The following is a 13,272-nucleotide window of genomic DNA, read 5'->3' on the forward strand; positions in this document are numbered from 1 at the left end:
TGAGGGAAAATGTCTTTACTGAAAGAGTGGTTAAACATTGGAACAGGCTGCCCAGGGAAGTGGTTGAGTCCCCATCCCTGGAAGTATTTAAAAGACGTGTAGATGCAGCAGTTAGGGACATGGTTTAGTGGGCATGGTGGCGTTGGGTTGACGGTTGGACTCGATGATCTTTGAGGTCTTTTCCAACCTTAATGATTCTATGATTCTATTTAACTGGGAAAAAATTCACAACAGAACAATCTCTTGGAAAAAACCCCAATACTTACCCCCAGTGACAATGACTTTTGCTTTTCCACAGTATGTGAAGGCATTGACACCTCTAGGGACAGAAAATTCCTTTACAGGTCTGTAATCATTAATAAAACAGTTAATCAGGTAAGAAACCTTAAGAAAATACAGCCTACAGTCATTCCATTTTACTTTTCTGTAGTATATAGAATAGCTGTTTGCATAATGTATACAATCTTGTTAAAAGCAATTTGATTTATAACAGTGACTTAGATACTAGCATCACTAAAATGGGAACAGGGTACACTTTCTATCACAGCAATAAATCTCTGATTTGAACACCTGATTCCTTTATCAGTCATACTCCAAACAGAATCCTAAAATGGTAGCTGTTGCCAAAGTAAGCCTTCACACACCTCTGCATGCTTAAAGCAGTTCATCACTGAGGAAAAGTATCAAACCAACTGCCTTTGCCAGTTTTGGACATGGAGGTCTATTATGGCCTTTATTTTGCATAAAGTAAGTGCAGTTGCTTTTCTGCTGCTTACGTATAATGTATTGTATAATGCATAGTCTCTATTTTACCTATTTTGTGTTGTATAAAAACATGAAAAGACTGCAAGTTTCTGAAACTCAGCTGAATTATTCTGTTGCATTCACTGCAAAAGCACAGGAATTCAAAAAACCAACACAGACTGAGATTGACTCAGTGTCCCTTTCAAACCCACCCTTTGAGCAACTTCTGCTTGTGTCTCCACGTTTCATACATTGCTACTAATAAGTGAATATTTTCTTGATTTTTGGAGTCAGCAATAGCATGGCTAACACCCATCTCTTCCAGGAAACGATAACTGTCAGTGTAATTAAGCTATACAGAATTAAATGAGTACACATTTAATTTTTTTCTTTGAAATCCAGACAAGTAGGTAGTTCATTTATTCTGGGCTAGACAGTAACCATGGATATTGAAAACCACAACTGGGGATGACAGTAAATTTGACAAAAGACTCTGGAAACTTTGAGGATTAATGAAAGAGCTTGTTCTTTCTAGGCAGGTGTAAATGAAAGGCTGTTCACTCCCTATTACTCAGAGGCAGCAAAGCTTTCTTTCCAGAGCTCTAACAGAGGAATCTTAATTCTCTTGATGGTATGAAATAGCAAGTAATCGATTTAAATGTGTGATTGGCAGATTTCCTCAGTATTTCTCATCTTTTTCCTTTATTTCTTAAATTTAATACTTCTACATAACTGTCTATTGGCTCTTTAATGAACAGTCTTGATACTCTTCTAACATCAGTGTGAATAAGAGGTTTCAGCAGTGTGAAGTCCTTCCCAAGTCATGACCTTGCAACAGAAGCACCCAGTGATCCCATCCACACCTCCCTTTTTTTAAATACTTTACAAGAAAAGATTATAACTGCTCATCAGCCATTACCCACAAAGAAACTTAAGAGTCACATAGGAGACGAGATACATTGCATCCCTCTTCAAGCACAGTAACAATCGTTTGCTGCAAAGTTAATTGGGGAAATATATTTTGCTAGCACCAGTAAATCATATATTTCAACCATAATTACTTATGGAATGGGCATTTCAAAGTGATTGATCCATAGCTATTTTTAGGGCTATTAATTTCATTTTAACAGCTGTGTAATTTTTCAGTTGTCTAACTATAATTTCATTTAGCTGCTGCATGAAGCTGCTTAGAGAAATGTACTTATTGGAACTGGAGACACAATTACAGTCAGTGTCACATGAAAAAGACCTACCAAGATATTTGCAGTTAATGTTCTGTATAACAAACAGTGGATGGTGGTAGCATATACTCTTTTGACTATACTTTTGGCTCTGCAGTCTTTTTTTTCTTTCTCCTCAAATTAATTCTATTTTTCCAAAACTCTCAGCAAAATCAAATAGGATTTCTCGCCTTTTCTCCTGACACAGTATGTGACCTTGGACAAGCTATAATTATTTCATATTTCACTTTCTCCATCCACAACAGACACGTAATACTCATAAAACCTCAAGTTATTGGATTGATGCAAGAATTACTACATGAATATTTATGGCCTGTGTTATACAAGAGATGAAACAGATTATCATAACTTGCTACTAGCCTTAACAATCTGTTAATCTCTGGATGTACCTCACAGAGGAATTGTGAAGCCGATCTGACGTTTACAATGCTTTGAGATATTTGAATGAAAAGTTCTATCTATATGTTATTTTTAGTTCCTTTTTACATCAAATTGTGTTTGTATTACTTATTTTTTAATTGGGGTATAAACTCTTCTAAAATCGCAGACTAGTAAGGCTTGGAATCAGCTATAGCACTGATGGGCCATACGATTATATGGCACAAAGAAGAAGGCCACAACCCCTTTCCTGCTGCTTAGTAAATCCATTTCACAGCCCTCAGAATAAATTGCTTTCTTGGTTTAAGCTTCTGTAACTGAAACTTGTGAAACTGAAACTAAATGAAACTGAAACTAAATGAAACTTAGTTGAATATATTTTTGTGTGGATATAAATTTTAAATGAATGGATACATGATATACATGTAACAAAGCAATCAATTTTCTAACTAAAATTTGCCTGCTGAGGAGAAGTTGGAGCAGACAACACTGCCAACGTAACTTATTTTTAGGGGTTGTGAGTAATGAACATATATGGACAGTCCTTTCCTACATCAAGCTAACAAACAAAAATGTTCACGTATTTAAGTAGTTGTATTTTTGTTTGTATTAACAATGCTTATAGAAAAGACAGCTTCAATACAACAGGATGGCATCTTGCAAGGCACTGATCTCATGCAGAGTTATAAAGCAAAAGGTCTGTTTTTTCAGAAGATGTCATATACTTACAAGTTGTCCTCTAGTCGCTTTATGTCATCCAAAACAAACGAATGAATGCTGTCTGAGGAGCAGGATCCAAAACAATTTAGTTCAGAAATATACTTAACTTTCACAACCCAGTCATCATGTAGCTTGCGTTTAACACTAGGGATATAAATTAAGATGTTATTAGGATATACTAGCGTCTACTGTAATATGCCCATAGGTGGACAGGGATTTTGTCGGTGAGATTATATACAACCAATGCTAGCATTTAATATCCAGGGCAGATACAGAACCACTCTTCCAGCTCAAAAGCAAGCAGAGCTAAAGTTAGGGTTGAATCATGCACTCCCCTAGTAGCAATTATGCTTCCATCTAATTGGGCACAATAAAGCTGTGCCTATGTCAAACTGGATAACAGCAATTGTGAATTCATCCCTGGAATTTTACTCTGCAGCCTCTCTGTTTTAAGATCTCCTACTGAAAATGATGGCATTTCCTTCACATGACAACAAGCAAATCATACTTACTGCAGTTTGAAAAATTTTCTTTGTTAGGTGGGGTTAATTTATACGCAAAAGCTAATCCTTCATTTAGGACAGAGAAAACCCAAATTAAAAAAAAAAACCTGCCAGACAGATAATATTTTATCATAAGCAACTTACATGTTAAAAGTTTTGGAGTCCAAGACCTGAAGTTGTGATTCTTTTTTGCCTTTACATTGTTTCAATCCAAAGTGATCACTGGTCACAGTAAGCAGGTGAACATAACCCTTATCATCTCCCATTAGGATATTATCCTCAGCCAGGTAATCTGACATAGTCACCGTGCAAACACAGAGCAGACCATTTTCCATTGGTTTGATGGTAAAGCAATTATTCTGTGAAATATGGTAGACAGTTTATTAGACGTTGCACACGAGCCCTTGAGTTGACTGAACACATCATGCTTATCTACTTACATCAGCATTCAATTCTTGACTTTGTTTTTCAAAGCTCCCCCTGTGCTAGCTGTTTCCTCGTATTAGAAACTCATGGAAGATCATCACCAATTGAAGTTAAATGCAAACTTCAAGGATTTCAGTGAGGCTTTATTTCATAGGTAGCCTTTTTCATTTCAGTGAGGAAATATTAATTACAAATTTTAGGGAGGATCTCACCACGCTAAGTGAGATGGTATATTTGCTAAGACTGTATATGGTTTCCTGTTAAAAAATAAGATGCGGTCTACAAGAAAATGGGAAATAGCCAAATTAAAGAATTATTCAAATGACAAAATGCTGCAGTAGCACACAGAGAAAATTATACTGGAGTCCTAATTATTAATACAGCCTGGGAGTACCAAGTGTACTTATATGGGCAGGTGTTTGGATTTTCAGGAATTGAGATAGTGGGAATGAATACAGCTGTAAGCCATTGTGGTATTTTGCTAGACTGAGAAGTCCTGGGAACAGGATTTTGGGTCATCTGCATTATACAGTTTATTGGTTCTACTGCCTGACTCCATCTGTTCTTTGATTAAAGCATCCTTGCCAACCTAAACTGGCAACTGTTCACATGCCATAGGAATTAACTGCTTCAATGTTGTCTGTGTAGCACAGAAACATTAGAGACATAACACAGATATAGAACTGTCTATATGTTATTCCTGTGGTCTCAAAAGAGAACGAACGGCTCCTATTCAGCCATAGGACAGTTTCAACTCTCACTGATGTAATGACTGGAGGAAACCTGGAGAATAATGACTGGAGAATACATTTTTGAGCATTCCTTCCCAGGAGCCCAGTTGGATTGACAGAAAGACTTCCATTGACCTGTCTAAGCTTGGGGAGAGGACTTTTAATATTGAGAACAATAAAAAAAAATCCTAAGGCTTGATCTTATCCTGAAATATTTACTTTGCTTCCTCTAATCTTCTCAGCCAACTCAGAATTGCTGAGAAAAGCCCCAGAAACAGCAGGAAAAATCTAAGGTATGGGTCAGAAATCCTTGCAAAAATTGTATTTTGTAATAAGACATTCAAGAAAACTTTAACTGGACATACACTGCCAATCTCAAGATGCTTTTGCTCTTGGAAAGTCCTGAAGAAAATGCAGGAGATGAAGAAATATTTTCTTTAAACCAGGAAGTTACCTCAAAGGAGTCTATGTTAAATTCCTTGGGAAACCTGTCCCTTGATTCTTAATAGATTCTGAGATATACATATGCACATGGACACACATTAGCTATACATGTGCACACATATGCATTAGATATACATAGAAAATAAATTCTTTGGGGGTTTGTTTGCAACACAGTACAAAATTTTCCTCTTTCTTCCAAGTTTTTAAGACAGTCTAATAATCCCATTTGGCGTGGAAAGTGTATTCCTTCTTTAGTATAAATTCCACTGTTTCACTGAGTTCCTACAAAGGCAAAAGTTAATGCCTTCATCCTGTTAGACAAAAGGAATGTGAATGTACATTGAAAACAAAGACTAATCTTTTTCAGGCTTCCTCTTTAACATTTGCCTGATCCAACATACTACCTGACTCCCTTTTGATTTATAGTCCCAGACGATGACTGTCCTTTCAGTTACAGCCACGACACATTTCAGATGAGGTAGGAAATCACATCCAGTGATCCAAGCAGTATCCTGATGAAAATAAAAAGGGCAGCTACAGAAGGATTTTCTCTGTAAATTTATAACCTTCTTTGTTATTTAAGTACGTATTTTAAACCATCTCCACATAAATTCCATATACTCTGTACTAGCGGCTGCTAGATCCAGCCCCAGCTAATGGAACTGCGAGTTCCAACTCCAGGAATAGCTCATACGTGAAGTTACAGAGGTGCCAGGCTCAACCTCTGTTATCAGTGACTCACCTCAGATGCACAGATGTTGCACATGAGAGGACACAATACATCTACACTGTTAGCTGAACTTTGATGACACTGAAAAAAGCACTCTGAGCAGAGGAAATTTAAGCTGTAACATCCATGGTAATGCAGATTAAAATTTTTCTTGGATACAGTTTAATTCAAAACAAAAGAAAGTTAAAAGGCAGTAAAAAATTCAGCTATAATAGCACAAACTCTACTGAAATGAATGTTTATGAAAATAAGTAACTTGTATTAAATAATTTTAATTCTCCTAATAGATAGATCAAATATTTACAAAGATTTACAGTACATCTGCCCATATTACGCCATCTTTCAAGTATACCTGCAGTTATACAGATCTTAATGTAAAATACTTTCTCTTGCAAAGTGAGTTGCAATTAGGGACTCAAATTCATTACTATACTGGCCAGAATTTGGGCTTTTTTTGTTGAAACATTAATAGCTGTTTGATTTTTTTTCCCCAAAATGTAGTGGACCTTCCTAAATGAGAGCAGGATTGAAATGGAATATGCTCCGTTTCATTTCCATTTCGGTAAGTTTTAAAAATCTTATTTCAGCAATCTTATTTCACAGTTTATTATATAGGCTTTTACATTTATCTTTCTTCTGTGTTAAGTTCACCTATTGAAAGACAGGGTGGTTTTTGTTATGTCTGCAATGGCACAATTATCTATTATTTTAAAATAATTCAGAACATCTATAAAATAACACTGACTGAAACATCTTACTTTCTTTTCTAGATTAAAGTGACAAAGAAACATTTGACACAGACTTAAACCACACTTTTTTGGCAGTTCTTCAAGTAAGCTATACCTACCTGTAACCTCTAAAAACCAGTTCCAGTGGAAGTACTTGATAAACAGCTAAAACAGGGACCTATGTTGCTAAAGATACAGTTTACATCCACAAAGTGAGTTAAGAAGCAAAAAGCACAAGACTAAATCCATGGTGAACTCAAGACAGCTGCTGATGCTTCTACTTTTATTTCCATTGTTGTACACAATATTGATTTTGCTGTTAGTGTGAATGGTCCAAAATTCTGACAGAGTGATGTCAACACTCTGTTGCAGGAGAAAGCTTCTTTCCTTCCTAATGGCCTGTAGGCAAGTGGTAATACATTTAAAGGATTTCTTGTGCTGCTTTCTACAATAAACACATGGAAAATGTCAGTCCTGCAGGGGCTTTATGGCTTGCTTGGTAATTCTTACAGAAGACTTTATTATCTGTGGCTTTCTGGAGTCCTTACAATAGTGTCAGATAACAATGACTAACTGATACGAAAAAGCTGGTTTTACATTTGTAATTAAGCTACTGTTTTGTAGTGCTGTTTTGTTATGATGCAGTCAAAGTAACAGAGCTGCATCTTGCAAAGGTTTTGCAGGCTATCACGTAGTGAGATGGTATAGAGGCAAAAGGAAGATCAAAAGCAAGCAGTAAGGAGAATCCTTGCACTTGACTGCTTACAGAGAAAGTCTAAGGGATAGATGTCCCTTTGCTTTCTTTTTTGTGTTGTAGTTGAATTTCAGGCAATAAAACAAGCCCTGATGAAAGGACTTAAAACACTGATACAAAAAACTTTATTTCATATACTTGCCTAGAAATACAACCAAGAATCTCTGATATTACTTTGAAACAATTAAACAAAACAAATCACATTACAGGACAGTGATCTGAGAAGGCGTGACTAGTCCTTATTTACAGATCAAATGCCCCCCTCCCATGAAAAGTTCTATCGCCTATATATGCTGCCCTGGTAACTGAATCTTTCCAATTCAGTCAGTATATGCCTTGAGAAGGGACTTATCCCAGTTGAACACCAAGTATTTCTCACCTAGTTGGGAGAAAAAACTCAGTTAATCTGTGAGAATAATCTTGGAAGACAGAAGAAAGTCAGATGTCCGATAACATTTTAAGGAAGAATGAGTGGGAAAGGCTAGAGATTAACTTGGCAACTCAAGGGAAACGTCTTCATCATACTTAAACGTCTTTTAGGCATATTAGCTTAAGGCTACTATTCTGTTTTCCCATACTGATAGTCAAATTCAAATACTTTGAGAACATAGGACAGAGTGAAAATGGCTGTTGTCATTCAGGCTGGCAGGGGATACTCTTCTCTTGGGCCACAATTTACTAATTCTAACAGAGGAATTAAGCAAAATATTAGAACAATGATGTTCACATGTCCAGCATGTTTCCAGTTTCCAGACAAGTTTCTTTAAATGTCTCAAAGAGCAAATGTTTTCTGTTAACCTCTCTGCCTCAAGGCCTACTATCAAAGTCTACTCTCCTGAAGCTTTCTTCTAAAGGAGCTATAGGTCACCTCTTTGACATTCTGTGAAGTCTTGTCTTTTTCTTCTTATCCCATGTCTACCTGCAGGTAAAAATGCACTGGGTATTTACTGGGTGCTGGCACCTGACAATAAGACTTTTAAGTTTTTCTTTCAGCTGAGGTCAGAGCCTTTTCCACAGGATAGAATAACTGAAGAGAGAAAGCTAGATCCTTTCTCACTGATGATAGAAACAGATGCCGGGGACCCTTTGCCCCTTTGAAAATCTGATATAGCTGCTGGAGTCAATTAATTTATTTTAGATTTTCATACGCACAGGTAAATGAGATTCAACCTTTCACATCCAGGAAAAATGAGAAACGTTTAACTTTCCACAACTAAGCAACTAAACTTTACAAAATTTAGTCAGTTTCTTAATTACATTGGAGTGTAAGTTAGTCCATATACTTACACTCTACAGGGCCTTAATAGTCTCTGCTTCCCACCAATCTACAGGATAACTTTGGCTCCAGTTTTATTAGGCAATTCTGGATATCAGTTTCTCCCTCACTATTCTCTCCATGTAGCTAATGATGCTGAGCCACCAGCTCAGCTAGGCATGGACTTCAGCTTCCCTCTCTTGTCACAGCATCTGTGACTAGAAAATCAGACTGTCAAACAAGAACTCGGCAGCAGTTAGTCCCTAGGCAAATGAAACAAGGAACACACCCCCATGCATTGCTATATAAAGGTACCTTAATGCTTAGCATGTTCTCAGGGAAAATCCTTGTCTCATAGGGTTGAGGACTATTACTCCCATAAAGAATTAGCAGTGAAAGGGAAACAGATGTTGGAATAACATGTGCCTTCTGCTCTAACTGTTTTTACTCTAAATAGGAACAGCTCTACACTCTAATTCATCACGGGAAAGGTCTGCTTGCAGTTAAGTAAACATTTAAAAACCAGTCAAGTAAAATTGAGCTTGATCTTTCTTTTACAGTGAGGCATCCTAGCCATTGTATTGTAGCATCTAATGGCTTAGAGACATGATTATCCTTAAGATACTATTTCACTAAAAAGGAGGGAAAAACTGACAGAAATTACAACCTAAGAAGCATTAAAACCACTCCTGGTCTGAAGAGTAAATAAGAACGTGTTCATATGAAGTTTTTTTTACAAGATCTATACATCAACTTATGTCTAATACACATACAAACAAAACCATACGGTGTACACATTCAGATTTTCCTTACAGCGTCTGAACTGCAATGAACTTTGAGTGAAAGGAGAAAGACACAGGTAGAGAAGCAATGAACATTCCAACAGGAGGAAAATGTTGGCCAAAGACTTCAACCAAGACAGAATTTCTCTTGTAAGATTCTCCTCTCAATAGAAGATAAATATTTCTAATTACTGACTGGCAGTCTAAAAGAGTATCTGAAAAAATCAGGTTTCAACACATGACGTGCAATCTGTATATGCCAGCAGAAAGCAAGAATTAGTAAAACATACTCCAGATTTATCCTCTTCTTTCCTTTTGCCTTATTTATAGGCACAGTCATATTTGATAACATAACAGCAAAAGTAGAAAAAAATGTGTTTATTGCACCAGTTTATTAGAAGTTCCCAGTCAGGGAAAGATCCAGCATAGAGAAATTGAAGTTTCCTGGAACAGGCAGCAATAGAAGTGTTTTCATGTATATAACTGAAAGATCCTCATCTTAAGACAAATTGCACTAAATTTGCCTTTAATAATGCTAGTGAAATTACTTAAATTACACCAAAGACCAGTGGATATAAAGGCCTGGAGAGACCACTATAATAACTGAGTTTGGCTTCCTCATAGCATGGTCCAGAGAATGTCCACTGAGAAGTTTAGAGGCTAACAGAGACAGAGAGATTGTTCAAGTCAGCTAGCACTGCCTTCCAGGCCAGTTCTTGTTCAAAGACCTCAGCCTGTGGAATAAACAGGCTGTGTAAACACCAGAGCATGGTGCTCTGTTGTCCAAAATGAAAGTTCTTGACCAAAACAGGCTCCTAGTGTGGCTTGAGACTACTCAGAAACTAATAGTATGAAAGTTCTGAAGAAAGCAATGCACAAATTAATAGATCAATTTGATACACTGAGAAGTGGCTGATAGAAGAGAACAGTCTGCCAGAGACTATAAGCAAAATGTTCCAGCTTTAGAGCAAAGGCTATAAGAATTTCTCTTCTTAGCACTGCAGTACTTGACCAACAAACCAGGCGGCTGCACCAGATCAACCTTTTCATTATTTCCTTGTTCCATCCTGTCACTCAAGGGCTCTATCTTCACTCCCTCATTTCCAATACAATTTCTGTTTCAGCTTGTCTGGCTCATCTACTGGGTCTGTTTATGCTTTCCTATGCTATATTTAAAAGTAATTTCATTTCCGTTCTTCAAGAGAAGTGACTTGTTCACAACCAGTATTCCCATCATCATTCAATGATGATTCTATGCTAACTACTGTCAGTTGGACAATTCTTAATCCATTTAACATGCACTCTAGTGTTTTTTTCAGTGGTCATATTTTAAATCAGAAAGTCACATGGTATGAAGTTGAATACTATACAGAGTTTTAAGTGTATTATATTTATGCCTCTATTCTTTTCACTCAGTCACACAATCTCATCAAGAAATGAAATCAGGTTTTCTTGAAGTGACCTGTTCTACATAACATCCCTGGAACAAAATAGTAAATGATCTTTACTCATAGTTCATGTTCTGTTTATTTCATCATGATGCTGGGAAAGTTCTGATGGCTGCAATCCACTGGATTTTATTCCTAGAACTACTGTGTTTCACAGCCTTTCTGGGTCAATATCCTCAGGGCCAAGACCTCTGTTGCTCTGGTTGAGTAAATCTCTGTTCTGAAACACCTTAAGAATGAGAACACTAAATGGTAGAGGGTAAAGGAACCTAAGGATTATTCTGCAATTTGTTAACCACCCTCTACAAACATCATTGTTTATCAATGGATGGTAGGTTTGGAGTCCGATAAGTTATCTCTGAATTCAGTACCTTACTTCATTTGCACGAAGATACCTACAGATATATAGCCTGATCGATTAGCTAGTGCCAGCACTGACGATGATGTTAAAACAGATGAAGATGACATAATAATTGCAGTGAGAAAAGAATGGACTGTTATTTCTGCAGACCTGGAAAAGAGAAATGTAAGCCCTGCAAAGCAAAGGCAGCTTTCCTTCTTTAGCTATTCAGAAATTAATCATAAGGTGTTATTCATAGTTGTACATTATAACCATTTGGTGCTGAGATCTTCAACTAGTATAGTTCACCATATCTTTAATAAGGGTGGCTGATGATTTACACTCATGTAAGATATTGGCCTTTGATTTTTAAAAGTGTTTAGATAAAAGTTATTAAAATGCAAAGCTTCAGTTTTAATAAGCATACTTTAAAATAAAAAACCCAACCCAATTCTAGAGATATATCTCTCAGAGAATTCCCAGGTTAATAAATTTAATAGCATCATATATTTCAACTCCCTGGAAAGTGGAATTTATTCTCTTAAAACAATCCGGAATTTTATTTCACTGTGATTTGGGATAAGGATATAGAATTTCCATTTTAAGAACAAAATATCTTAACATATTGTGTTCTGCAAACATGAAAATCTTTTAACAACCATCAAAAAGTTCAACCTCAAGTCCAGTAATAGCTATATTAATTCTATTTTCAGTGCAGTATTTAGAGGAAGGATGAGAATAAAGTAAATTGGCTAAGGACAAGATTGTTCAGTGCAAACACTTAAATAAGAATGTTAAATAAGATCGCTTATTCCCTAAGACAAGGCAGAGCACGAAGCAGAAGAGGGTCATTTTTAGCTAGACCACCTGAAAATTTCACAATTCTGATACCAAAAAAGTGAATATAACAACAACAACAAAGTAACATGACATCACAAATTACCATTAAATCTTTCAGACACAGAGCCAGAAGGATTTTATAAGTTTGAGAGCATAGGTTTCTCTTTTCTCTTCACTAACCATCAGCTCCCCAGTAAATAAATGTCCCTGGGAAGCCAAAGATTTTCCCCTGAAAGACTTTACTCCCTGTGGTCAAGACCATCATGTTCAACAGTAATGATCCCAACTGATCCAGTGATCCCAAGCAGCAATGATCCTCCATCCCAAGGGGGAGGAATCCAAACTATTTCTAACCTACTTCTTACTTTTCCTAGGGAAGGTTGAAAACGTGGGAACATGTCAGCTGGGAAAGGATGGGAGAGTGGCACATGACAACAGAGACAGCAGATCAGGCTAGGCCACACAGATCTGGTGCAGAGCTGAACAGAAGTGGGTGCTCACAGATACTAAACAGTGTTATCTGTGGATACTAAAACTGTGAGTTTTGGTATTGTATCTGTTTGGAATCACAGTCCTAACAATTATGGTATTACACAATAATACTGAGAGATACCTTTATAGAATCCTAGAATCATAGAATCATTTAGGTTGGAAAAGACCCTTAAGATCATCAAGTCCAACTGTAAAGCTAACACTGCCAAGTCCACCCCTAAACCATTATGTTAAACACATCCTCCTTTCACAGTTTTTATGGCAGAGATGTCCTTCGACGGTGCCTAATTCTGCCATGGCTGCCAAGTATCGTCCTACTGCCACAGAAAAAAGACCTCCACATCCACTGAGGAATCATTCTAAGATTAGTGCTTAGTGCTCAGAGAGGAAGAAGACCCTGCAGCTGCATACTGCCCACTGCAGCATCAGGCTGGCGCTCCACCTTCTTCCCCTTGGCTTCTCCAGGGAAAAGCACCAAACATTGTTCTCATCCTGCCTTGGCATATTTGGACTGGGGAGGTTGTTCCTACAATCAAAGCAGGAACAAACTACTGAAATTCACTTCTATAACACAGCTGTAGCAGAAGCTCTAAGCTGATTCTAGTCAAAATTTCCAGAAGTTGATAGGTCCCAGAATGTTTCTCACAGTTTACCTCTCTGCATTGATTCCACAGGTCAGATTAATCCTTGCAACAAATTAAATGCAACCCAGGCCC

At 37.1% G+C, this 13,272-nt stretch overlaps 1 protein-coding gene across 1 annotated transcript in view; it reads right to left on the reverse strand.

Moving 5' to 3' along the window:
- WDR64 (WD repeat domain 64) overlaps positions 1 to 13,272 on the reverse strand; it is an 87,871-nt gene that overhangs the window by 59,351 nt on the left and 15,248 nt on the right. Inside the window, exons 6-9 of the mRNA XM_019471221.1 lie at positions 5,592 to 5,699; positions 3,731 to 3,945; positions 3,093 to 3,227; positions 267 to 346 (exon numbers count right to left, since the gene is read on the reverse strand). Of these exons, the coding sequence (XP_019326766.1) occupies positions 267 to 346; positions 3,093 to 3,227; positions 3,731 to 3,945; positions 5,592 to 5,699 (538 nt within the window). The remainder of the gene's footprint in view (positions 1 to 266; positions 347 to 3,092; positions 3,228 to 3,730; positions 3,946 to 5,591; positions 5,700 to 13,272) is intronic.

The sequence above is a fragment of the Aptenodytes forsteri genome, unplaced genomic scaffold (genome assembly GCF_000699145.1).
Source record: "Aptenodytes forsteri isolate BGI_AS27 unplaced genomic scaffold, ASM69914v1 Scaffold10, whole genome shotgun sequence".
In the NCBI taxonomy this organism is placed as follows: domain Eukaryota; kingdom Metazoa; phylum Chordata; class Aves; order Sphenisciformes; family Spheniscidae; genus Aptenodytes; species Aptenodytes forsteri.